The sequence below is a fragment of the Syngnathoides biaculeatus genome, chromosome 5 (genome assembly GCF_019802595.1).
Source record: "Syngnathoides biaculeatus isolate LvHL_M chromosome 5, ASM1980259v1, whole genome shotgun sequence".
Lineage (NCBI taxonomy): Eukaryota > Metazoa > Chordata > Actinopteri > Syngnathiformes > Syngnathidae > Syngnathoides > Syngnathoides biaculeatus.
In genome coordinates, this window is record NC_084644.1 from 18,116,217 (window position 1) to 18,140,843 (window position 24,627).

The 24,627-nt window shown below is 45.1% G+C and overlaps 2 protein-coding genes and 1 long non-coding RNA gene across 7 annotated transcripts in view; 1 reads left to right on the forward strand and 2 right to left on the reverse strand.

The window, feature by feature from the left end:
* Nucleotides 1-1,291: 1,291 nt before the first annotated feature.
* LOC133500996 (potassium voltage-gated channel subfamily S member 2-like) lies at nt 1,292-4,266 on the reverse strand. The gene is made up of 2 exons (XM_061820342.1): nt 4,012-4,266; nt 1,292-3,767 (listed from the first exon to the last, which is right to left on the reverse strand). Exon 2 carries the CDS (start codon nt 3,763-3,765, stop codon nt 2,326-2,328), a length of 1,440 nt encoding a protein of 479 aa, XP_061676326.1. The 5' UTR covers nt 3,766-3,767; nt 4,012-4,266; the 3' UTR covers nt 1,292-2,325.
* Nucleotides 4,267-16,847: 12,581 nt separating this feature from the next.
* Nucleotides 16,848-19,142, reverse strand: LOC133500621 (uncharacterized). Its single transcript, XR_009794987.1, has 4 exons — nt 18,952-19,142; nt 17,684-17,755; nt 17,310-17,408; nt 16,848-17,234 (listed from the first exon to the last, which is right to left on the reverse strand). It is a non-coding gene; the product is annotated as an uncharacterized LOC133500621 (long non-coding RNA).
* A 664-nt stretch (nt 19,143-19,806) lies between these two features.
* LOC133500620 (NIPA-like protein 2) overlaps nt 19,807-24,627 on the forward strand; it is a 35,460-nt gene continuing 30,639 nt past the window's right edge. For 3 of the 5 annotated variants that reach the window (XM_061819544.1, XM_061819547.1, XM_061819549.1), the window contains exon 1: nt 19,807-19,996. In XM_061819544.1, the coding sequence (XP_061675528.1) occupies nt 19,910-19,996 (87 nt within the window). In that variant the 5' untranslated portion in view covers nt 19,807-19,909. Of the gene's footprint in view, nt 19,997-24,234; nt 24,548-24,627 lie in introns of those variants that run through there. The other 2 variants (XM_061819548.1, XM_061819545.1) reach the window with 2 other exon arrangements.

Below are 24,627 nucleotides of genomic sequence, written 5' to 3' on the forward strand. Positions count from 1 at the left end.
TCTACATCCTCAGTTCATTAATGTTAATTGTGATGCTTGGTCGTAAACGAATGTGATTACTTTGGGCTTGAAACAGTTTATTGTACAGTATTTTAATCATACAGTCATTACAATGTTAGTTCTTTCTTCACAATTCAAGAGTCGCTCCTATTTTGCGTGGCTTAATTTGCAAGGACAACAATAGAATACACTGAAGTTGCACACCACTGCATACTATCAAAAAAGATGAATGTACTGTACTGTACTTTGAAAGAAAAATATCTGACAGTGTCACTCAAAACATTTTAACTTATTTATATGATCTTGAAATATTATTTGTATTGATTTAATATGACAAAGTATGTTGATTTAATTGAAATACGTTTTCATCATATAATTATATTATTACAACCATATTTAATAGAGCCTAGTAGATGTGGCCAATGTATGCAGTTTAAAGAGTACTGTAAATTAATAAATGCTCTTCCTGATTGCAAACCATCACAGTTAGACAGCTCATTAGAAAATAAACCAATTGTCTTATTTAAGAATTGTCAGTGGCATATCACTGCTGTTCCATGTCAAAATGTTTTAGATTTAATGTCATTCATTATTAATGTCAGATTGTCTCCTAATTTCTATGTACTATCTGAATGAGGATGAAAGGGAAAGGGTGGAACATGATCCTTCATGAATAAATGAAATACTCTTGAATGTATTTGTTGTTTAATTCACGTTGCATGACACACATTTGATGTAACGATGTTGCAAAATGACAATTTCACATTTGACTCTTACTGAAGTCAGATCTTCTACTTCTCTAAGACTTAAAATGACCACAGCTTTCTCACTTTTTTTTCTGTCAAATAGTGCACAGTGGGATGTTATAATCATACTCCACCACTTTTGCTGTTATTTCCAATAAGAACTGACATGAAGATTATTGCATACAGCTACAGAGGAGTAGGTAGGATTGCAAGACTCTAAATTAGAGACTGTCCATAGAAATACAGTTTATGGGAATTTAAAAAAAAAAAATAAATGGGAAATTAGCGTACCTCATTTGATTCAACATTGGGTTTTTTTGTTTTGTTTTTTTGGGTTGTGGTGTTCATTTCACCTCGTTTCAATGTCTTAAAACCACCTAGAAAGTATATTATTCTGCGCGGTTCTGAGAAAAAAAGCATGCACCTGTGAGAATGTCTGTCTTTATATGAACACAGTATCTACGTATTGATATTGTCATCTTCCTAAAATAAGGTAGTAACAAATTAAAAAAGTAAAAAAATAAAATCTTCTCCTCGTCATGTTGGCCACTTGTTTCATCCTTAGCTCAACAGATAATGCAATTCTACCCCCCAAAAGAAATTGTTAAAAAATAGAATGTATTTAGTGTTTGGTTCAACTTCCTTCATTTTCTGAGCAAAACAACCAAAAATAACTAAAAGGAAACGTGACTTACAGTATTTTAGGCCATTATTGTTGGAAGGTCACAATATGGACCTATGTTATACATGTCCCTACATTTTTGTTGATCATTGCACACTTGCACCCTGATCTGATGTTGCATAATTCCACACATTTTCACATCATTTAAATAATTTTACACAAAACACTGAAGCATTCTTTATTTTTCACTTGTACTTTTATCCCTACTGATGTGTGTGGCTGCTGCAACAAAGCAATTTGGTATAAAGGATTGATGAATAATAATAGATCAAAAACAAAATGTTCATCATCATGATCATATAAAATGTATTCATTTTTTATACCACTTGTCCTCATTAAGGTCACGGGTGAGCTGGAGGCTATCCCAGCTGGCTTTGGGATAGAAGTGGGGATAGACCGGGGAGTGGTTGCCAGCCAATCACAAGGCACATAATGTACACGGAAACAACCATTGATACTCACATTGACGTCTATGGACAATTTTCATTCTTCAATTAACCTGCCCTACATGTTTTAGGAACTTGGTGGGAGAGGCAAAATTCTGACCCAGAAGATCAGAACTCTAGGGCAGATGTGCTAACCACTAGGTCACTGTGCTGCCTTCTTTCTATATGAAATATTCAACATTTGGGCTACAGGAACAAAGCATTTTCCAATAAAGTACTGATAAAGCAAAGTTCTAAAGCACAATTTTCAATATTACAATTGCATGAAAATAATTATTTTTCAATTGCTGCACCTCACGTTTCTAATCCATTCCAACCAATTGCAAAACTTATCCAACTTCCCCTGGATAGTGTTTCTAATTTCCCACAAGCCTATATCCAGAATGATGGAAGTTCATCGGGCTTTGACACCAGATGCTTCAGTCTCTGCCCCACCTCCTCATGCAGCCCCTCAGTGTATTGACTCATTAAGACTGGGCTCACTGGGTGAACTCTGGCTCATGTTTGACAAGCTGGCCATGAGAGACTTGACTTTGTGTGCATAATAGTTCCTCAGGTTGACTGAGGGCACTTCTTTGATGCCCTCATCAAAATCGCAGCTTCGCATTGCGATCTCCAGTTGTTTTTGTCTCTTGTAGAACAGGGAAAATTTATTGAAAATAAGGGTGATTGGAAGCACTACTACTAAGATCCCCGCCAGAATGCAGGCCGAGGCTGTAAGCTTGCCTGCTATAGACAATGGCACCACATCACCATAGCCTACAGTGGTCATGCTGACTGTGGCCCACCACCAACATGCCGGAATTGTGGACAGGTCCTCGCTGTCTTCTTTCTCAACTGTGTATGCCACAACGGAAAAGAAAGACACTCCAACTGCGAGATATAGAAGCAGCAGGCCCACCTCCTTGTAGCTGTTTCTCAAGGTGGCTCCTAGGGAGCGCAGCCCGGTCGAGTGGCGCGCCAGTTTAAGGATGCGGAAAATCCTCATGAGCCTCAAAACCTGAGCAACGCGGCCCAGATTGGCCAGTGCCGGGGTACTCTCCACCACCAGGTTGATGACAAGTGTCAGGTAGAAGGGAAGTATGGACACCAAGTCAATCAGGTTCAGCGGGTGCTCAAAGAAGTGTACGAGTTCGGGGGCCACGGCAAATCTGGCCACCAACTCCAGCGTGAACCAAGCAATGCCCAAGTGCTCCACGATCTCAAAGCGGGGATCCTCCGTGGGCCGCCCTTCAGCATCAACGAAGCTGAACTCGCTCATGCTGTTCATGCACATAGCGACAATAGAACCTAGCACCACCAAGATGGAGAAGATGCTGATAAAGCGGCTGGCCACAGAGTAGCCTGGATTGTCCAGCATCAACCAAACGCGCCTGCGGGTGCTCCCCAGCAGTTGTTTGTCGAATTTAGAGGCATCATTGTAAAACTCCAACAGCTCTTCAAATGACGAAGTGGTGCTTCCTTCATCACTCCTGTCTTCCCACTCTACCCGGTCCTGGTCCATTTTCCTACAGTGGTAGGTGCCACTGCAGCAGGAGTCGAGAAAGAACTCATTAATGCCCCAGTACTCAATCTCCTGGCTGAAGGAGAAAATGCACAGTTCGGCCATGACGTGCAGCCGGCCCGTGTTATAGAAATTCAAGACATAGGGGAAAAGCATGGGATTCCTGTCAAAATAAAACTCTTTCTCTGCGTCATCATAGTCGTCGCACAGCTCCAGTATGGACTCCTTAGACTGGCAGTGGAGAAGACGCGCCAGTCGTGTCTCCGGGAACCGAGACAGAGTATCTGTGTGGAGATGCTTCTTGAAGCCGCCCACGTTGATGCGGATGGCGACATTGTCCTCTGTGGGAGCCCTGGCACCAGGTTCCCTCAGAACCTGACCCGTCATGGCTGAACACACGCACACACATGCATGCACACAAAAACACAGACACACAGAAAGAAAGAAAGAAAGAAAGAAAGAAAGAAAGAAAGAAAGAAAGAGAAACAAGCACCAATAGAAACACTGATGTTAGTAAAGTATTTGCGAGCCTGTGCTTTTAAATCAACTGGCAACTATTTACAGTACAACCACATGTTCCCCTCGAATATATTCCCAGGAATTTGGAAGCAAACAGGCAAACAAAGAACTTACTGCAAGTGGGTCAACAAATCCCTGCAGATTATCCCATTGATGTCATCCTGGCAATTTGTGGCCAAGTGCCTCCTCTAAAATGCACAAACTGACAAGTGTCTCCCAGAAAACCGCAGATGTGTTTTGGTCATGTTGATAGGGATGAACTCCTCCAAATGGGTCATGCCAAATTTAAAGACCTAGCTATACAAAAATAATTGAGATTCGTTCTCAAATATACAAGAGTATAGTCCGCTGTGTTTGCGGCATCAGAGCCACGGACAAGTCTGGGCTGTGAGTGCAAGCAGCAGACACACGCCCTGACAACTGCTTTTGTTTGAATAGGGGAATCCTCTCCTCAGCTTGCTGTCTCTCTCTCCCCCCCCCTCTCTCTCACCGGGTCTCTCTTTCTCTCTCTGTCTCTCTCTCTCTCTCTCTCTCTCTCTCCTCTCTCTCTCTCTCTCTCTCTCTCTCTCTCTCTCTCTCTCTCTCTCTCTCATCAGCTCTCTCTCTCTCTCCAACATTTCTCTTTTATCTGTTGCTCTGCAGCAACATGTAGCTTTCCCACTGCACCACCCACCTCCCTCTACTGATTTCAACATCACGGTGATACAGGGACTATGGCTCTTTAAGGAGTCACTGCAGACCAGGTGGTAAAAATATAGTATACAGGGAGACAAATAGGTATCAGTAAGAAAATCAGACCATCATCACAACAAAATAAAAGCCTAAAGAAAAGACATACAACCTCATTTGTTTTATGTAATCGCCACAGTCTATAGAAGAGGCCCATAAATGGCGTGCAAGAGCATTTGATGCAGCCATCCATGCGCAGTGAAGAAAATGAGTATTTGAACACCCTGCTAATTTTCATCGTAGGTGCATGTCCACTGTGCGAGAGATAATCTAAAAAAGAAATCCATAAATCACAATGTTTGATTTTTAACTATTTATTTGTGCGATACAGCTGCAAATGAGTATTTGAACACCTGAGAAAACCAATGTTAATATTTGGTACAGTAGCCTTTGTTTGCAGTTACAAAGGTCAAATGTTTCCTGTAGTTGTTCACCAGGTTTGCACACACTGCAGGAGGGATTTTTGCTCACTCCTCCACACAGATTTTCTCTAGATCATACAGATTTCTGGGCTGTCGCTGAGAAACACGGAGTTTCAGCCACCTCCAAAGATTTTCTCTTGGGTTTAGGTCTGGAGATTGGTTAGACCACGCCAGAACCTTGAGATGCTTCTTACAGGGCCACTCCTTGCTTTTCCTGGCTGTGTGCTTTGGGTCATTATCATGTTGAAAGACCCAGCCACGACCCATCTTCAATGCTCATGGTTTGAAATCATGCATAGCACAGAAGGTTCCCCTCCTGAAACCAGCACATGTCAAGGCCTGTCTTAAGTTTGCCAATGACCATCTGCATCATACAGAGGAGTCATGGGAGAAGATTTTGTGGTCAGATGAGACCAAAATTGAACTTTTTGGTCATAATTACACGAACCGTGTTTTGAGGAAGACGAATGAGAAGTTGCATCTCAAGAACACCATCCCTACTGTGAAGCATGCGGGTGGTAGCATCATGCTTTGGGGTGTTTTTCTGCACATGGGACAGGACGACTGCACTGTATTAAGGACAGTATGACCGCAGCCATGTATTATGAGATTTTGGGAAACAACCTCTTTCCCTCATTCCACATTAGAATAACCATTAGGTAGAGGTGCTGACCGTGTTTAGGCATATCGATAGCTCCATGACTTGACACCTTTACATACATTCAGGTTCCCACCAGTAGATGAAAGATTAGCCTCCCTCCACCATCTTGTAGGGCGACTAGTTGTTGCTAATATACCAAAAAGCAATTCAGAGTACCCACCCATATTGGAGTGCTTGGAGAGGGGCAGGATTGAGATTGCTTTTGTTGGGGATTCCCTCATTTTCCTCGAGGATTTAAATGCTCACATGGAGAATGACAGTGAGACTTGCAAGGGCATGATTGGGAGAAACTGCCATTGGTCTCCTTTGTTTTTGTAGTGTTCAGTGTCAGATTGTTGTCTGACCACCAGGTTGTGAGCTTCTGCCTCATTGGCCTTAAAGATCAGCTTCACCAGTGTTCTGTTGTCAGCGAACATGACCATGATGTATTGTAGATTGGGGTGCAGTCAAAGCTGTAGAGGCAGTACAGGAGGGGGATGAGGACACAACCCTGTCGTGAGCCAGTGCTCTGTGTGTGGATAAAGGAACGGTGGGAGCCGAAACACACACTCTGGGGTTTGTTGGTCAAAAATACCTGTTTTAAGCAGATGATGTTTCTCCACTGGCTTTATCAAGCACCGATCTGTAACTCTTCCTGCTGCAGTTTGGAACAGAATTTGGAGCACTTGGGATTAAAATAAATATAAGACTATAATGTGTGTCCCAGTCATAATCGGGTGGAGATCTCTCTTTAGGTCGGGGAAGTAATGTTGCCCTAAGTGGAGGAGTTTAAGTATATTGGAACCTTGGCCACAAGTGGGGGAAGAATGAAGTGTAAAACTGACAGGCAGGTTGGTGTGGCATTTCTGAAACTGCCTCATCATTGGTCTGTTGTAGATGGTGAGCTGAAGTTTTTAATTTACCAGTCATTCTATGTTCCCACCATCTCCTATGGTCATGTCCTCTGCAAATTTCCTCTGCGGGGTGTCTGAGTTTTCCCTTAGAGATAGGGTGAGAGGCTTGGTCATCCAGGAGCAGCTCAGAGCAGAGCCTCTGCACCTCCACATTAAGAAGAGCCAGATGAAGTTGCCTGGATGTCACGCTTGTGAAGTGTTCTGGGCATTTCCCACCCAATGGCGGTCTTGAGCACACTAGGGAGACTATGTCTCCTGACGGGCCTGGGAATGCTTTTGGATCCCCTTGGAAGAGTTAGATAAAGAAGGTGGGAGAAGGAAGTCTGGGCTTAGCTGCCTAAGTTTCTCTTTTTGAAAAGGACAACAAAACACAACCGAGTGAAGTTACCGAGGCAATATTACACTGTTTCGAGCCCTCAGGGCAATATTACACTATTTTTTCGAGCAATATTCAGATGATATCCGATCACGGCCACACTGCCTCCCATCCGATCCACTCCCGTGGCGGAGATGAGCCATCGCGGCTCATCGCAGCCGGCCGGTGTGGCTTATGACAGAGCTGAGCAGTGCTGCTTTAGTCACAGTCGAGCCGGAGCCCTTTATGCGGGCACGCATTCTCGGATGGGTTCTTCAGAGCCGCCCCCGTCGCAAAGCCCGTCGCGCAGCCTTCGCGGAAGATGTGACCGGCGAACGCGGTGCCTCAGCCGGTGTGGCTGAGTTTCTGCCCGCCATGCTATATAAGGAGGGGGTGGAGCCGAGCTATGTTGCAGGCTGAGTGAGACATTGTTGGCTGGGCGACGCACATATCGACACATTTCATACGCGGATCTTTTGTTACGTTATGAGAGAGTCCGATTACGTGCCCCCGCCCCAAACTATTTTTTTTTTTTTAGTACCTGTATACACTCCTACCTGTTATTTGGAACCCACGAAGCTCTCGTCCTCTGCACCCGTACAATCCATTTTTCACAATGAACAGGGTCTCTTTCAAACTTATTAAGGGAAATTCCATTCTGCCGAGTGTTCAAGCAATGTCCAGCAATGCAATGAGCCGGCATTTTGGCTAACACGAAGGAAAAACGAGCTACCTAAAACTAATGGAAACAAACAAGTCCACGAGGGGGCGCCACTGTCCTTTACGTCACTTCCTGCTTCTTCTCAACAACAAATTCCTGAGAGGATTTTCATGGCGAGAGTTACAAAAAGCTGTATACGTCAAAATCATGTTTTGTGGTGAAAAAACACATGGGACCGTATTGGCTGTGGGTTTTTCATTAATAATATACTAAAAATCATCCGTTTGACGACACTAGAGCTTTAAACTACAGGTTCAACATGACATACAATACACACAGGGAATTGCATACAAACAAACAATTGCACATTGCTGCGTGAATTATGACATAAATACACTCATGAAGGTAAACACTTTCATAGTGCCATGAAACACAAGCAACAGAAAGCTTAATGGGAATGTTATACAGGCGATTATAAAGCTATACTCTATTAAAGGTCACTGTAAAGGAGTCACAGCAAGCATTCTGGACTGAGCTCAGTGATCTGCCACTGCTAATAAGGAGTGGAGAGAAGAGGTTTTTACCCAGTTGAAAACACATACAGTGAAGAAAATAAGTATTTGAACACCCTGCTTTATTACAAGTTCTCCTACTTGGAAATCATGGAGGGGTCTGAAAATTTCATCATAGGTGCATGTCCACAATGAGAAAGATAATCTAAAAAGAAAAATCGAGACATTACAATGTATGATTTTTTTAAATCATCGTAGGTGCATGTCCACTGCGAGAGAGATAATTTAAAACGAAAAACCCACAAATCACAATGTATGATTTCTTAATTTATTTGTGTGATACAGCTGCAAATAAGTATTTGAACACCTGAGAAAACCAATGTTAATATTTGGTACAGTAGCCTTTGTTTGCAATTATAGAGGTCAAACGTTTGCCACTCCTTGGTTGTCCTGGCTGTGTGCTTCGGGTCATTGTCATGTTGAAAGACCCAGCCAAGACCCATCTTCAATGCTGTGACTGAGGGTAAGAGGTTGTTCCCCAAAATCTTACAATACATGGCTGCGGTCATCCTCTCCTTAATACAATGCAGTTGTCCTGTCCCGCCTGCAGAAAAACACCCCCAAAGCATGATGCTACTACCCCCATGCTTCACAGTAGGGATGATGTTGTTGAGATGGAACTCATCTTTCGTCAACCTCCAAACACGGTTAGTGGAATTATGACCAACAAGTTCCATTTTGGTCTCATCTGACCACAAAACTTTCTCCCATGACTCCTCATCCAAATGATCACTGGCAGACTTAAGACGGCCCTTCCGTGCCATGCATGATTTCAGACCATGACGTCTTTGTGCATTATCAACAGTCACCTTGGAAATGGTGTTCCCAGCTCTATTTAGGTCATTGACCAAGTCCTGTCATGGGCTGATTCCTCACCTTTCTAAGGATCACTGAAACCCCTCGAGAGGATATCTTGCATGGGGCTCCACTCCGATTGAGATTGACCATCATGTTTAGCCTCTTCCATTTTTTAATGATTGGTCCAACAGTGTTCCTTTTTTTGACCAAGCTGCTTGGCAATTTCTCCGTGGCCCTTTCCAGCCGTGTGGAGTTATACAATTTTGTCTCTGGTGTCTTTGGGCAGCCCTTTGGTCTTGGCCATGTTACAAGTTTGAGTCTTACTGACTGTATGGGGTGGACAGGTGTCTTTATGCAGCTAAGGACCTCACACAGGTGCATCTGAGTCAGGATAATACATGGAGTGGAGGTGGATTTTTAAAGGTGGACTAACAGGTCTTTGAGGGTCAGTATTGCAGCTGATAGACGGGTGTTCAAATACCTATTTGCAGCTGTATCATACAAATAATTAAATCATTTAAAAAAATCATACATCGTGATTTCTGGATTTTTCTTTTTATATTATCTCTTTCACAGTGGACATGCACCTAACAATGAAAATTTCAGACCCCTTCATGATTTCCAAGTTGGAGAACTTCCAATATAGCAGGGTGTTCAAATACTTATTTTCTTCACTGTATGCTTTATGCACTCACGGCGCACTCATTGTCAGATAACTTGAACCGTTGCAGGGCATGTAAAATATTATATTGAAATTCCCTACATGACAAAATTATGTGATTGACACATCAGAATTAGAATCAGAATCCTCTTTAATGGCCAAGTATGTAACAACATACAAGGAATTTGTCTCCGTCAGTCAGTGGTGCTACATTCAAGTTAAGTACGGAGAAGAACAAACTAACAAAAAAGAAGAACAATAGACATTCAATTAATAGGAAACTATTCCTTACAAGAGTCACAGTTGTGCAAAGATGCAGTCTTCTACTATTTAGAGCAGTTAGACTGCGTCCACACCCCACATTATGTGAAGCTTATACAAAGTGCCCTTACCCATTCGTGCTTCACTATCATAGACCAGTGGAATGACAGTTGTGCAAAGGGTGCAGTTTAAAGTGATGAATCATGCAATAGTCTACAGTATATTACTAATACCAATACTGACTGGACCAACAGGATGTGAGGGTGTGTCTCAAGTATGGCGGAAGGCACAAAATTGTAGGTTCGCTGATCAAGTGTTTAATGACTTAATTGCAAGAGGGGGGAAATGGTTTGAATGCCTGCTACCTGCTAGTTTTGATTTGCATTGATTGGTAGTGCCTACCTAACGGATGGAGCTGGAAAAGCTGGTGGCCAGGATGTGGAGTGTTCGAAAAGATCCTGCCCACTCTGGTCCTATTTTGAGTGGCGTGCAAGTCTTGAAGGGTGGGTAAGGCGGTGCCAACAATCCGTTCAGCAGTTTTGATTGTCTGTTGCAGTTGCAGTTTGTCCTTTTTTGTGGCAGCCCCAAACCAGACTGCGATGAAGCTACACGGTACTGATTTGATGACTGCTGCGGAGAAATGTGTCAGCAGCTCTTGTGACAGGTCATGCTCTCTCAGAAGCCACAAAAAACACATCCTTTGACGGACTTCTTTGAGAATGGAGTTGATGTTTGTCTTCCACCTCAGTTCCTGTGAGACAGTACATTCCAAGAACTTGAAGGTCTCGATGGTTGACACAAGACAGTTGGACAGCTTGACACACATGATGAAGACGTATGGTACGAAGGTATGTACAGGCAACACTGTGGTACATGTTATCACATCTGCCTCATTGCTGTGAGGACCTGGGTTCCACGCCTGCCTCACCTGTATGGAGTTTGCAGACTTTTCTCTGGGTCCTTCGGTTTCCGCCCACATCCCAAAAAACATACATGGTAGGTTTATTGAAGACCCCAAATTGCCCGTAGGTGTGAATATGAGTGTGAATGGTTGTTTGCTTATGTGCGCCCTGTGATTGGGACCGGTTTAGGGTGTACACCGCCTCTCGTCCAGAATTAGCTGGGATAGGCGCCAACACACCCACGACCCAGGTGGGAATAACCACTATCAATCTTCTAGATAATTGATTGAAGTAATTATATGTAATTGGAAAGCAGGGGTGGCATGGTGGAGCAACTATAGAGCGTTGGCCTCACAATTCTGAAATATCCATTAATAGGAGACTCCAAATTTTCCCTAGTTGGGATTGTGAGTGCGACTGTTATATGTTTCTATGTGCCCTGCGTTTTTCCATCACTTTTCTGCGTCGGGTCACGGGGGAAGTAGCTTCAGCAGGGATACCCAGACATCCCTTTCCCCATCCACTTCTTCCAGCTCTTCCAGAGGAATCCCGAGGCAATCCCAAGTGAGCCGAGAGACATAGTCTCTCCAGTGTGTCCTGGGTCGTCCCCAGGGTCTCTTTCCGATGGGACATGCCCGGAACACCTCACCAGGGAAGCATCTGGTAGGCATGCAAATCAGATGCCCCAGCCACCTCATCTGGCTCCTCTCAATGCAGAGGAGCAGCGGCCCGACACAGTGCCCCTCCCGGATGACCGAGCATCTCACCGTATCTCTAAGGGAGAGCCCGGACACCCTAGGGTGGAAACTCATTTCAGCCGCTTATATCCAGGATCTTGTTCTTTCGGTCATGAACCACAGCTCATGCCCATAGGTGAGGGTAGGAACGTAGATCGACTGGTAAATAGAGAGCCTCACCTTTCGAATTAGCTCCTCTTTTACAACAACGGACCGATACAAAGTCCGCATCACTGCAGACACTGCACCGATCCGTCTGTCGATCTCCTGGTCCATACTTCCCTCACTTGTGAACAAGACCCCAAGATACTTGAACTCCTCCACTTGGGGAAGGATCTCATCCCCGACCTGGACAGGGCACGCCACCCTTTTACGACTGAGGACCATAGTCTCGGATTTGGAGGTGCTGATTCTCATACCAGCCGCTCTACACTAGGCTGTGAATCGCTCCAGTGAGTGCTAGAGATCACAGCTTGATGAAGCCAACAGTACCACATCATCTGTAAAGAGCAGAGATGCGATGCTGAGGCCACCAAACCGGACACACTCTACGCCTCAGCTGTGCCTAGAAATTCTGTCCATAAAAGTTATGAACAAAATCAGTGACAAAGGGCAGCCTTGGCGGAGTCCAACCCTCATCGGAAACAAATCCGACTTATTGGCGGTAATGCAGACCAAACTTTGACAGCGGTCGTACAGGGACTGAACTGCTCGTATCAGGGGATTCGTACACCATACTCCCGAAGAACCCCCCACAGGACTCCCCGAGAGACACGGTCGAATCCCTTCTCCAAGTCCACAAAACACATCTAGACTGGTTGGGTGAACTCCCATGCACCCTGGAGGATCCTACCGAGGGTGTAGAACTGGTCCATTGTTCACGGCCAGGACGAAAACCACATTGCTCCTCCTGAATCCGAGACTCGACATCCCGACGGACCCTTCTCTCCTGTACCCCTGAGAAGACCTTACCAGGGAGGCTGAGTGTGATCCCTCTATAGTCACCCTTCCTGAAAAGGGGGACCACCACCCCAATCTGACAATCCACAGGCACTGTCTCTGATGTCCACGCAATGTTGCAGAGGCGTGTCAACCAAGAGAGCCCCACAACATTCAGAGCCTTTAGGAACTCCGGGCGAATGTCATCCACGCCCGGGGCCCTGTCACCAAGGAGCTTTTTAACCACCTCGGTGACCTCAACCCGAGAGATAGAAGAGCCCGCCTCAGAGCATGCAGACTCAGCTTCATCGTGAGAAGGAATGTTGGTGGAATTGAGGAGGTCTTCAAAGTATTCTCCCCACCGACTCACAACATCCCGAGTTGAGGTCTGCAGTGCCCTGTGCCCACTATACAGAGTGTTGATGGTGCACTGCTTCCCCCTCCTGAGACACCGGACAAATTTCCTCAAAGCAGTCCTGAAGTTGTTCTCCAGGGCCTCACCGAACTCCTCCCAGACCAGGGTTTTTGCCTCAGCGACCACCAAAGCTGCATTCCGCTTGGCCAGCCAATACCTATCAGCTGCCTCGGGAGTCCCACAGGCCAGAAATGGCCGATAGGACTAGTTCTTCAGCGTGACAGCATCCCTCACTGTTGATGTCCATCAACGTCTTCGTGGGTTGCTGCCACGATAGGCACCGACCACCTTGCGGCCACAGCTCCAGTCAGCTGCCTCAGTAATGGAAATACGGAACATCGTCCACTCGGACTCAATGTCCCCCGCCTCCTCTGGGACGTGAGAAAAGTTCTTTCGGGGGTGGGAGTTGAAATTCCTTTTGACTGGGAATCTGTCACCCGTTCCCAGCAGACCCTCACAATACATTTGGGCCTGCCACGTCGGACTGGCATCTTCGCCCACCATCGGAGCCAACTCACCACCAGGTGATGATCAGTTGACAGCTCCGCCCCTCTCTTCACCCGAGTGTCCAAGACATGCGGTCGCAACTCCGATGACATGACAACAAAGTCGATCATCGAACTGCACTCAGCCCACGTGGGCATTGAAGTCCCCCATCAGAATGATGGAGTCGCCAGAGGGGGCACTCTCCAGCACTCTCTCTAAGGACTCCAAAAAATGGTGGGTACTCTGCATTGCTGTTTGGTGCATAAGCACAAACAACAGTCAGGACCCGTCCCCCTATCTGCAGGAGTAGGGAGGCTACCCTCTGATCCACTGGGGTACAGGCCCCGACCGGGGGGCAATAAGTATACCCACACCTGCTCGGCGTCTCTCCCCTCGGGCAACTCCAGAGTGGAATAGAGTCCAACCCCTCTCAAGAGGAATGGTTCCAGAGCCCGAGTAGTGCGTAGAGGCGAGTCCGACTATCTTCAGTTGGACGTTCTCGACCTCACGCACCAACTCGGGCTCCTTCCCTGCCAAAGAGGTGGCATTCCATGTCCCTAGAGCTAGTTTCTGTAGCCAGGGATCGGATCGCCAAGCTCCTTGCCTTTGGCCACTGCCCAGCTCACATTGCACCCGACCCCTATGGCCCCTCTCACAGGTGGTGAGGCCATGGGATGAGGGACCCATGTCACCCTTTTGGGCTGTGCCTGGCCGAGCCCCATGGGTGCAGGCCCGGCCACCACGCGCTCGCCTTCGAGCCCCACCTCCAGGCCTCGCTCCAAAGTGGGGCCCCAGTGACCCGCATCCGGGCAAGGGAAACCAAAATCCAATTTTTGTCGTCATCAGGGGTTTTGGAGTCGTACTTTGTCTGGTCCCTCACCTAGGACCTGTTTGCTATGGGTGACCCTACCAGGGGCATGAAGCCCCAGACAACTTAGCTCCTAGGATAATCGACACACACAAACCCGTCCACGATAAACCATGATACCCCATGATAAGGTGATGGCTCGAGGAGGGGCCTTTAGGAAACAATGTGATTTAAAACTATTATGCAATTGAGATTCACCTTCTCCTCTCACTGACAGTTTGGAGGTATTTGCAAGCTCAACAACAGCCGCACACACACACAGACAAACCACAGACAACAGTATTGGACCGCAGCAGATTTTCTCTATTAATCCCTTTCACTCATGGGATTCATCTGTGGTTGTGTGGGAATGTTTCTTGTTGAGTGCGCAGGCATCATCATACTCTCACAGTGTTTACCCTTGGATCTGTTTGGTACCGATTACACATTGTGCATTGGAAATCCCATCACTGTGCATGATGCAGTCACATCATGTGTCGCCACCAGCACATCTTTACTGCTGCATTGTGGATGTTGTCAAAAGGTCAGAACATTTAGGCATTCCAAACACTTCTTCCCTCTTGTGATTACCTTCTTAAATAGCTAATTTACATTTATACTTGTGTTATTTCATTTATTTATTTATTTGGGATTTACTATTTGTTATTATCGTAATTACAGTCTTTGTCAAATTTTAAAAAAAATGTACCTTCATAGGTATATTACTAGCAACTTTTTTATTGCTCCGCAATGTGTTTATGTCTCAAATGTATTCTGTGTCAACTGACTGTCTGTTGTCGTACTAGAGGACCTCTAACTTCTACAAAAAAAATATTATTCTGCTTCAATTATGTGAAACGTACAAATTGTTGTGTCGAAAGTCTATCATACGATAAATTAAGTCCCATATTTCAATTCCTTCATGCTGTCATAGATGTTAATTGTATGGATCTGTGTGTTGTGTTTCAAAGAACTCTGACGGGCTTCCATCCATCCTCCCCAGCATAAATATAATTAAAAACAATATACAAACAACTTCAATGAGGAGGCATATCCCTGATTATGAATAAGAAATTGAAGTTTCTTTAATCATCTGGAGGGAAAATTCCCTTTTAATCAATCTAATTAATTGATTAGTTGATATCTTGAAAAAATATAATACTGGGATCACAACATTTCTCTCTAAATCAGAGGTCAGCAACTACCAGCCTGTGGACTGTTATTAGTCTGCCACCAATTATATCTGGCCTGCCAAATGATGTTTGTCAAGGCGGGACAATGAAGTGAGCTGCTACAGTGCAATAGCACTACAATTCCATGTTACAGTAATTAAGCACATCATTGGCCATGTAAATCCTGGGATGTCACAAGAAATACACTGATTGACTTCAGTTTGCCCATGTGTCGCTATTGAGTGCAGAAGTAATGCCAGCTGCAGCAGCTGTGATCGTTTGAGGGGTGTATGTTTATCCCTCGTTTAAAAAAATGACTAAAGTGAATTGCGGGACACATCGTCATTTTGAAGGCACCTCACCTACCTGGGGGTTGCTTTGGAATCTATCAGGAGGGAGATGCCCCTCGTGCAATGGGGGCAAGCGAGGCTTTCCAGATGTACGTTGAGAAACCTCACCCACAATCCTTAAAAATAGGGTACACACATCATATATGCAACCTTGTTAAAAATGAGACGAGTTAGCAGGTTGGATGAACACATGCTTTTCTTTCCGCTCGTCTTTCTACTCCCTACAAAGATCAAAATACCCCACTTTCCACCAATCACGAATACACAGAGAATGCCACCCTGAGCAACTCCTCATATCGCCCATATCAGAAAACACCCCTGCATCACAGGAATTAGAAGGCTCTAGCGGACGCCGCCACTGAAATTTGAAAATGGCCATCACGTTTGCATTTCAACTAATAAGAAATATACGGGCATCTTTCCACCAGAGAGTAAAATGCATACCTAAAAATGCATGGACCGTACTCAGAGAAGGTATTTATTATTTAAAATGGCAATTACTGAGCCATTAAGTCTTAGAAGACAATTTTTGTAAGTGATTAAAGTGGCTTTATTATCGCCAGGTTATTACTGGTGTTATGACACCGTAAGGAGTGGCAGAAGTAACATAGTCATAAAACCCTGGTGCAAATGAAATTCTTTTAAATTTAAAAGTTCATTTAGTTGTGTTTTTTTCCATTATATTACAATGTAAATTTGGGGATTTTTTTTTTTTTTTTTTTTTTTTTTTAGCATAAAAGGCAGGGGTTACCAGATGAAAATGTCATTTCAGACCACAACAGATTTGACAGGAAAAATGTTGCCAACCCCTGCTCTAAACTGAACTTTATGTAGCCAAGGCATAAGACTAGTTGATGTATGACCTCAGGCCACAAACTAGTTGAGACTGAGACAGACGGCACTGCTGATTGTTGAACCCAAGTAGTGGTCTCTATCTTGTCTCAGTTGCTACAAGAAGCATTTATTCATCAATTCTCAACAATCAATTAATGAAGTACCACAAGGTTACTACGGTTTGTCCATTCCTAAACCTTGACAGTTGAGCAATAGATAGCAATAGAAGAAAATAATGAAACAATTACTCACCTATACATTTTGTAATATTGCCACCAAATGGTATACATTTGAATGCACAGAATTCACAAAAATATTCAGCAGCACGAGCAACAGTTAGAAATGGTATTGATTTTTGGTATTCATTATCATGGCTGGCTGATGTCCTTCTCTTCTCTTTACTTGTATTGAGAAGAGCGAAAGTTTAATCAACTGAATTAGTTTCTTCAATGCACTCCACACCTGGGTCTTCATTATACAGTGGCAAAACAGCACCCAGGGTCTCGTCAGGAAATGGCAAGGGTGAGGTAGGAAAGAAAGGAGTAAAGAAAGGAGACAGTGAGCAGATTTCTCCCACTGTTACATGTGTGATGGTCTTGAGCATTTGAAGTCGAAAGCTATGAGTGTTCTTTGCTAGGTCATCTAAAGTGAAGAAAGAATCAGATCAACATAAGCAGAGTTTAGGTACCACATATTTTTGTATTTCTAGTAACATACTTTTTTTCTGAGATTTATTGGTCTCTTCCACCAGACGGTCACCTCAGGTGGGATCATGTTTTTCTGTTGACGTCTCAAAAGTTCTGTCAATAGTCCAATCTAAAGAAATCAAAACAAGCACATTTGTCATTTTAGTGAAGTAATGAAGATTTGTACAATATATCTATTTTATATTAGAATAGACGTGTTGGATGTGGGTTGTGATTGTGAGTGCGGCTATTTGTCTATGTGCCCTGCAATTGGCTGCCAACCAGTTCAGGGTGTCCTCCTGCTGTTGACAGCTGGAATAGGCTGCATGGATGGATGGATGGATGGATGGATGGATGGATGGATGGATGGATGGATGGATGGATGGATGGATTTGTGGGTCTTACCTGCATCATATAAGCGTGGGGCTTCCAGCTAGTCTCTAGAGCATTTTTACACGCGGGAGTGTCAGAGAACATCTATAAAGTAAGATTACAATTAAGTCATGTTTTTGTTGCTGTTTTTTAATTCATTTTCAACCTGGTTTGAAAATGGATTGGTGTAGGTTTTAATGTCAATCAGCAGTGGGCAGAATCAAAGCAACGACAAGAGTACCTTCTTGTGAATGTGGCTCGCCGAGAGACATGTTTTGACTACTTTGTGCCTATGCATCAGAGATTTGGAGTATCTGACTTTCTTAGAAATCATGGGTGATGTCCTGGAAAATAACTCGACTGTGCTGCCTGAGCACTTTCAATGCTCATGCGGCAATGACTGATGACTAGAGGTGATCTGGAGAAACTTTATTCCCAACAGATTTTGTACAGTCTTGGGGCATTATCATCACTTTTTGGGAACATTAGGGTTATGATAAAACACTGCACATGGACAAGATTTATCTTGAGATACTGAATGTTTTAAATTGTGTTGGATTATCTTGACAGACCTGTTTTTTCCACTGAGTAGCGGCAGTTGGGCATGTGGTTTGTCGTTGAAATTGATTCCAGTTTGCATACCGACGTGAAGGTGTGTTCCTACAATGGCATCTTGGATGAGTCTGACTATTCCTACGGAGGTGGCATCTGATTGTCAAACTGTGAAAATCTTCACTGCACTCAAATTTGAGTCCTTGGTGGGTTGTGGGAATTTTTATGTTCATGTCTTCTGTGGCCTCCACTCCCCAAGAGGGATTGCGTCAGGAAGGGCATCCGGCTTAAAAACCCTGCCAAACAAATATGAGCATTCATCTGAGAGGACACACTGTGGCGACCCCTAACGGGACAAGCCCAAAGAAAGATGACGATGTCGTCTGTGGACAAGGAGAGGGCCAGTCCAGGATGTTTTTAGCTAGTAGAGGGTGAGGATGCCAACTGCAAGAAACTACATGGGAAAAAAAAGTCCATAAGTTTACAAAACTGTACCCACATCACCTAGGAGTGTTGGAGGTGCACAGTAGATGGCATCATATCAAAATAGTTACGTTGTATCTTCCTCTCCATTCGTTCTGACTTTTAAACATTTCACGACTTCACAAAAGTTGCACGGAGTCACCAACTTCACCCAATAGCAGTTTAAAGGGGAGATCCACTGGTTTGCATTAACAATGTATCAAATAGGTCACATAATATGTACTCTATTTTGACAATGTGATGTTAAATCCTCTCTCATTTAATACCTCAGTTGATCGGGAAGACGGAAGAATACTTCCATACACAGCCGTGAGCTGCACAGCTCCGGGGCTCGGCAGCTCGGTTGATCGGGAAGACGGAGGTCTTCCCGATCAACCGATACTGCTATTTCTTCATCAGATGAGGATAAATCCGAAAAATCAGCGCTGTGCATAAATGGTGTCCCATGTAATCGAGCCTTTGCTGTGGCACGTAATGCGTCACATCCGAGTATGTAGGTCATGTGACTCGCAAAAATGCCAGGCCCCTGAAAAGCTTTTTTTTTTTTTTAAATCTTCTCAAAACACTATTAAATGAGAGGATTTAACATCACATTGTCAAAATAGAGTACATATTACCTGACCCATTGGATACATTCTTAATGCAAACCAGTGGATTTCCCCTTTAAAGTTGTATTGCGTGACACACAAAAACCCACTTGGAAATCTGAAAGAAGACACTGAAACAATTGTAGTTTTTCAAATTTTTTGTAATTATTTTTATTTTAACAGTGCTACCTTCAGTATATTTTTTTTCATGCTCATGTTTTATATTGTCTCAAAAAAGATGACTAAATCTGGCGATGTTTGGACCCCTAAAGTTGAAAAGTAGACGGTTGACGATGGTGCGTTCAGTGGCACTCGTAACTATGCAAATTATTTCAAAATCCACGTTTTCCCTAAAAAAGACCTAATTGAAACCTACTCATGAGACAAAAATTGTATTTTAAGTATATTAGTTGTGATTTTATTGAATGCTTGGATTATGTGGTAATTGTTTTGATGGAAAAATTATATTTTTCCTACGGTCTTTAAAGTGCTTGGAGTCGTCCTCGGAGACAGAAAAAAGTTTTCCCTGATTAGGTTCTGTGGATGCACGGGATGGAGATGCCAGAAAAGCGGCAGCCGAACTTGTGAAGCTGAAAGTTTTGGGAAGACAAAAATCTCTCTCCTCTAGTACAATATTATGGCCAATTTGAGTGCTCCTTGGGACGCTTTTAATTTGACTATTGCTCTTTCTCACCGCGCGGACGTCCTGCAAAATCCACTTCAGGTAACTTTATTTATCTATACATGTATCAATCATTATTAAGAAATGGATCACATTGAATATCATATCTACTATGTATATTGAATTGAATATCATATCTACTATGTATATTAAATGTAATTAAATACATGTGCATTACGTACGTATGTACCACGTTTTTTTTTTTTTTCGTGATGTGTGCACTTCGTTCAGTGTTTGTTGTTCAGAGGCGATCTTCGGAGCACATTTTGCTTTGGAATACTTGGCCACTCTATCTTTTAAATGTCCTTGAAATATGTCACATTGCAAGGAAATATTTTGTGCACAGCCCCCAAATATTCCACTGGGGATCCAAAAGTCATTCTTCATGTAATGTCTTATCTCATGGTTTGACGAATGCTTTGGGCTATCGTCATGCCTAAAGGCGCAAAACCTCTTTAACTTCCGAATAAAACCTGACGATTTTGTCTGAAAACGGAATATTAATTCCAACTGTTATAATTGTTGTAATGTTGTAATTCTGACAGTTCTAGATGGGGGAATTGATTGCTAAAAAACATGAAAAAACTGCAGTGCAATAACCACGATTCATTAATGGTATGGTGTTCTTTGGGTACTTGAACTGTTGCTTTTTCTGCCAAACATATGTTTGGGTATTATGCCAAAAACGTTCAACCCTTTTTTTCGGTTTTTAACAGGTCACACATAACATTTGGGAGCCGTTGTGCATGTTTGTTTTGTAAATCTTTTTTTTTTCTTTTTTTTGTAGGTGTGCTTTGCTCTGATTCTGTCCCCCCCCCCCAATTGTGTGTGTCTGTTTTTTTTTTCCAGCCCCTGCTTACTTTGAATGTACATTGATGGCAATTATGAAAATGATCCTTTAACTTCCCATGGACATGTTCAGATGTGGCCTTAGTGCAGTGTAAAAAAAAAAAAAAAAAAAAAAAAAGTCAAGTTTGGGAGACCTTTTTTATTTCTATGATGTGGTCTTCCCACAAATGCCTCCAAAAGAGATTAAGCTCATCTGTTTTGTCTTAGAAGCTTTTTGTCATGTCCCTGCCTTCCAGTCCTGGCTGGGCGTGGCCAGCTGATTAGGAGGCGCACACCTGCGCCTCATCCCGACTGATTGAACTTGGTATTTATAGGACCCTGGGGACAACTTGTCTTCGCCAGATCGCTGCCTCTCATGCCTCGTTCCCGCACTTCCACACTCCTGACATCTACCTCCCGTGTACCAACCAACGCCTGTCTCCCGACCTACCCCGTAAGCCTGCCGTTACTGATCCTCCTGCTTGTTTGGACTGACTCCCTGGTAGCCGAAATTGGAACGAATAAAGGCTTATTCCGCACTGCTTACCTGTCACCTGAGTCGTGCATTTGGGTCCGCCCTCGAGTCTCGTTCGTGACAGAACAATCTGGCCATAACATGGACCCAGCCGACTCTGAAGCCATCCACCGCTCGTTGCAAGTCCAGGGCAGACGCCTGGTCGAGCAGGAGGCTGCCCTCCAGGTGACGAATCAGAGGCTCCATGAGATTTGTGCCCGGCTGGAACCGCGGCTAGCCTCCCAAGCTAGCGCTGCTGCCACGCCGACGGCGGCCATTCCGGCTGCTGCTCCGGTTCAGCTCATTCCGACTGTTCCGCCCACTGCGGAGATCCAGCGTGCCAGGATAACACCGCTCTCCCGACCAGAACATTTCTCGGGCGACTCGGGGAACGTCAAGCTCTTCCGCGCCCAGTGCGACCTCCATTTCGTATTACAGTCGTCCGCCTTCCCCACAGACCACTCCCGGATCACCTTTGTATTATCTCAGATGACCGGCAGGGCGGAGGCATGGGCCACGGTGGAATGGAGCTGCAACTCTGAGACATGTCGCTCCTGGACGGCCTTCGTCTGTGCCCTGACATAGGCGTGGTTGAGGTGTTCCAGTATGTGGCGCCGGAACGCAAGGCGGCGGCTTCGCTCATGATGCTTCGCCAGGTTCGTGATAGAGTCAGATGATACGAGGATGCCCTCCACGATGCCTTCTTCCAGGGACTCTTCCCGTAGATCCGCAGTCTCCTCATTGCTGTGGATCTCCCTTCCTCGTTGGATGCCCTCATCACGTTGGCCCTCAAGGTCGTCCAGGGACAAAATGGACACGCTGGAGAGAAGGAGAGACGGGGGCGTCCATTCCGGCTGCTTCCCTGCCGCCTACTCTACCTTCCGCGGCGGAGCATATGCAGGACCGGAGCACCAGGCCATGAGGGAGTATGTCAAGGAGTCACTGGCAGCTGGCCTCATTCGCCCGTCATCCTCACCAGCCGGTGCAAGGGTTCTTTTTTGTAAAGAAGAAGGACGCTTCGCTACAACCCTACATCGACTACAGAGGACTCAACGACATCACAGTGAAGAACAGGTACCCTCTGCCCCTGATTGCAACGGCGTTCGAACTCCTTCAGGGAGCCTCGATCTTCACCAAGTTGGACCTGCGGAGTGTTTACCATCTGGTGCAGATCCAGGAGGGGGACGAATGGAAGACTGCATTCAACACCCCCACAGGACGTTATGAATATTTGGTGATGCCGTTTGGACTGACCCCCGCGCATGGTGGACGGCGGTCCGGTGTATTCTGTGCGCCGGCTGCTGTCTTCTCATCGCTGGGACAGAGGGGTCCAGTACTTGGTAGACTGGGAGGGGTACGGCTCGGAGGAGCGCCCCTGGATCCCCTCCCACTTCATTGTCGACCCCACCCTCATCAGGGACTTCCACGCGGCCCATCCTGATGCTCCTAGGTGTGGCCAGCTGATTAAGAGGCGCACACCTGCGCCTCATCCCAACTGATTGAACTCGGTATTTATAGGACCCTGGAGACAACTCATCGCCAGATTGCTGCCTCTCATGCCTCATTCCCACACTTCCGCACTCCTGACGTCTACCTCCCGTGAACCGACCAACGCCTGTCTCCCGACCGACCCTGTAACGCAGCCATTACTGATCCTGCTGCTTGTTTGGACTGACTCCCTGGTAACTGACATTGGAACGAATAAAGGCTTATTCTGCATTGCTTACCTGTCACCTGAGTCGTGCATTTCGGTCCGCCCTCGAGTCTCGTTGGTGACACTTTTTGTGTATTGAGGATGGTCCCAGGCCAGCACAGAACTATATTATTGATGCCATGTGTCACGACTACACCATGATGCAGAAAGTCCTTCTCTTTAGGCTGGGCTCGATAACGAAAGATTTGTGTATGATCGTGCCTTTCACAGTCAGTGCATACATGTGATTCATTGTCCTCCCACTCTTATGCTCACATTCTCCTCATGTTCATCTTCTCCTCTAATTGTGTGCTCCTCTGCCTTGTCTTGCGGGTGACATTTTCGGTCGGCAGAGACGAGAGCATAACAGAGGAGGCAAGAGAGGCACAAACACTGAGTACTGTAATGACTCACGGGTGGGTGTTAGAGAATGGATCTACTGTAAGAATACTGAAGCGCCGGATAATGGTCCCACCCTCCTTTGTCCCAAGCTACCCACGATGCCAGTGAGCATCATAACAATATTGTTCTGTCTCACACTTCAGCTGGCTTCTGCAGTTGGAATACTTTGCTGTCTGCCTGAAAAATAAGCAGCAGCACCCCGCAGCCAAAGAGCTTAATTAGTTGGTTTGATTACTTGAGTTGTTTGCATGTTCTCCCCATGCCTGCGTGGGTTTTCGCCGGGCACTCCGGTTTCCTCCCACATCTCGAAAAGATGCAACATTAATTGGACATTCTAAATTGCCCCTAGGTGTGTTAGTGAGTGCGAATGGTTTTTCGTCTATGTGCCCCGCGATTGGCTGGCAACCAGTTCAGGGTGTACCCTGCCTCCTGCCCGTTGACAGCTGGGATAGGTTCCATCACTTCCCGCAGCCCTCGTGAGGATAAGCGGCAAAGAAAAAGGATGGATGGATTACTTGAGTCTTACTGATCTACAGTATCCAGATCCCAAGGTGAATAATGCTTAGTATTTTTTGGGACTTCAGTGCTTTACTGGCCCACAGGTGATGGATTCCTGCAGGGCGACAAAAATATCCATCCATCTTCTGTTCCGCTTCTGTTCTGCTTATGCTGTGCAGAGAGACAGGAAGCAGGCTTGGAGCAAAATACAGACTACAAGGTGGACTGGTCACCAGTCAATCACAGGGAACATACAAATAGATCACCATTCACACTCACTTTCACGCCACCACTGGGTGAGAACTCAGCCATGCATGGAGGTCAGGCGAATGAACCACGACAGTAAACCACCACTTGCTACAAATAGGGGTATTGTGAATAGTATTAAGACAAACTCTCGTGACCCTTGTGAGGACAAGCGGCTGGGGTAATGGATGGATGGATGGATTTATTAAACTGTCAGGGGCATGGCTAAGCCACTGCTGTGGGCGGTGCTTCCCGTGAGGGACATGGCCAAACCACTGCCCAAGGCGGTACCACCTCCGACAGCTGTCACAGAGCTGTGTCACATTGGGACACTAATTAGACCAGGCATTTAAGTTGTAAACGGCATTTGCCAGTCAAACATTGTACATTCTGAGAAGATTCACACTACATGGTAAGACAATCATGAAAGAAAAAATCCAGTGCCTTTTCATTCAACCTTGGTCATTAATTTGAAGGTCGACTAGACAACAG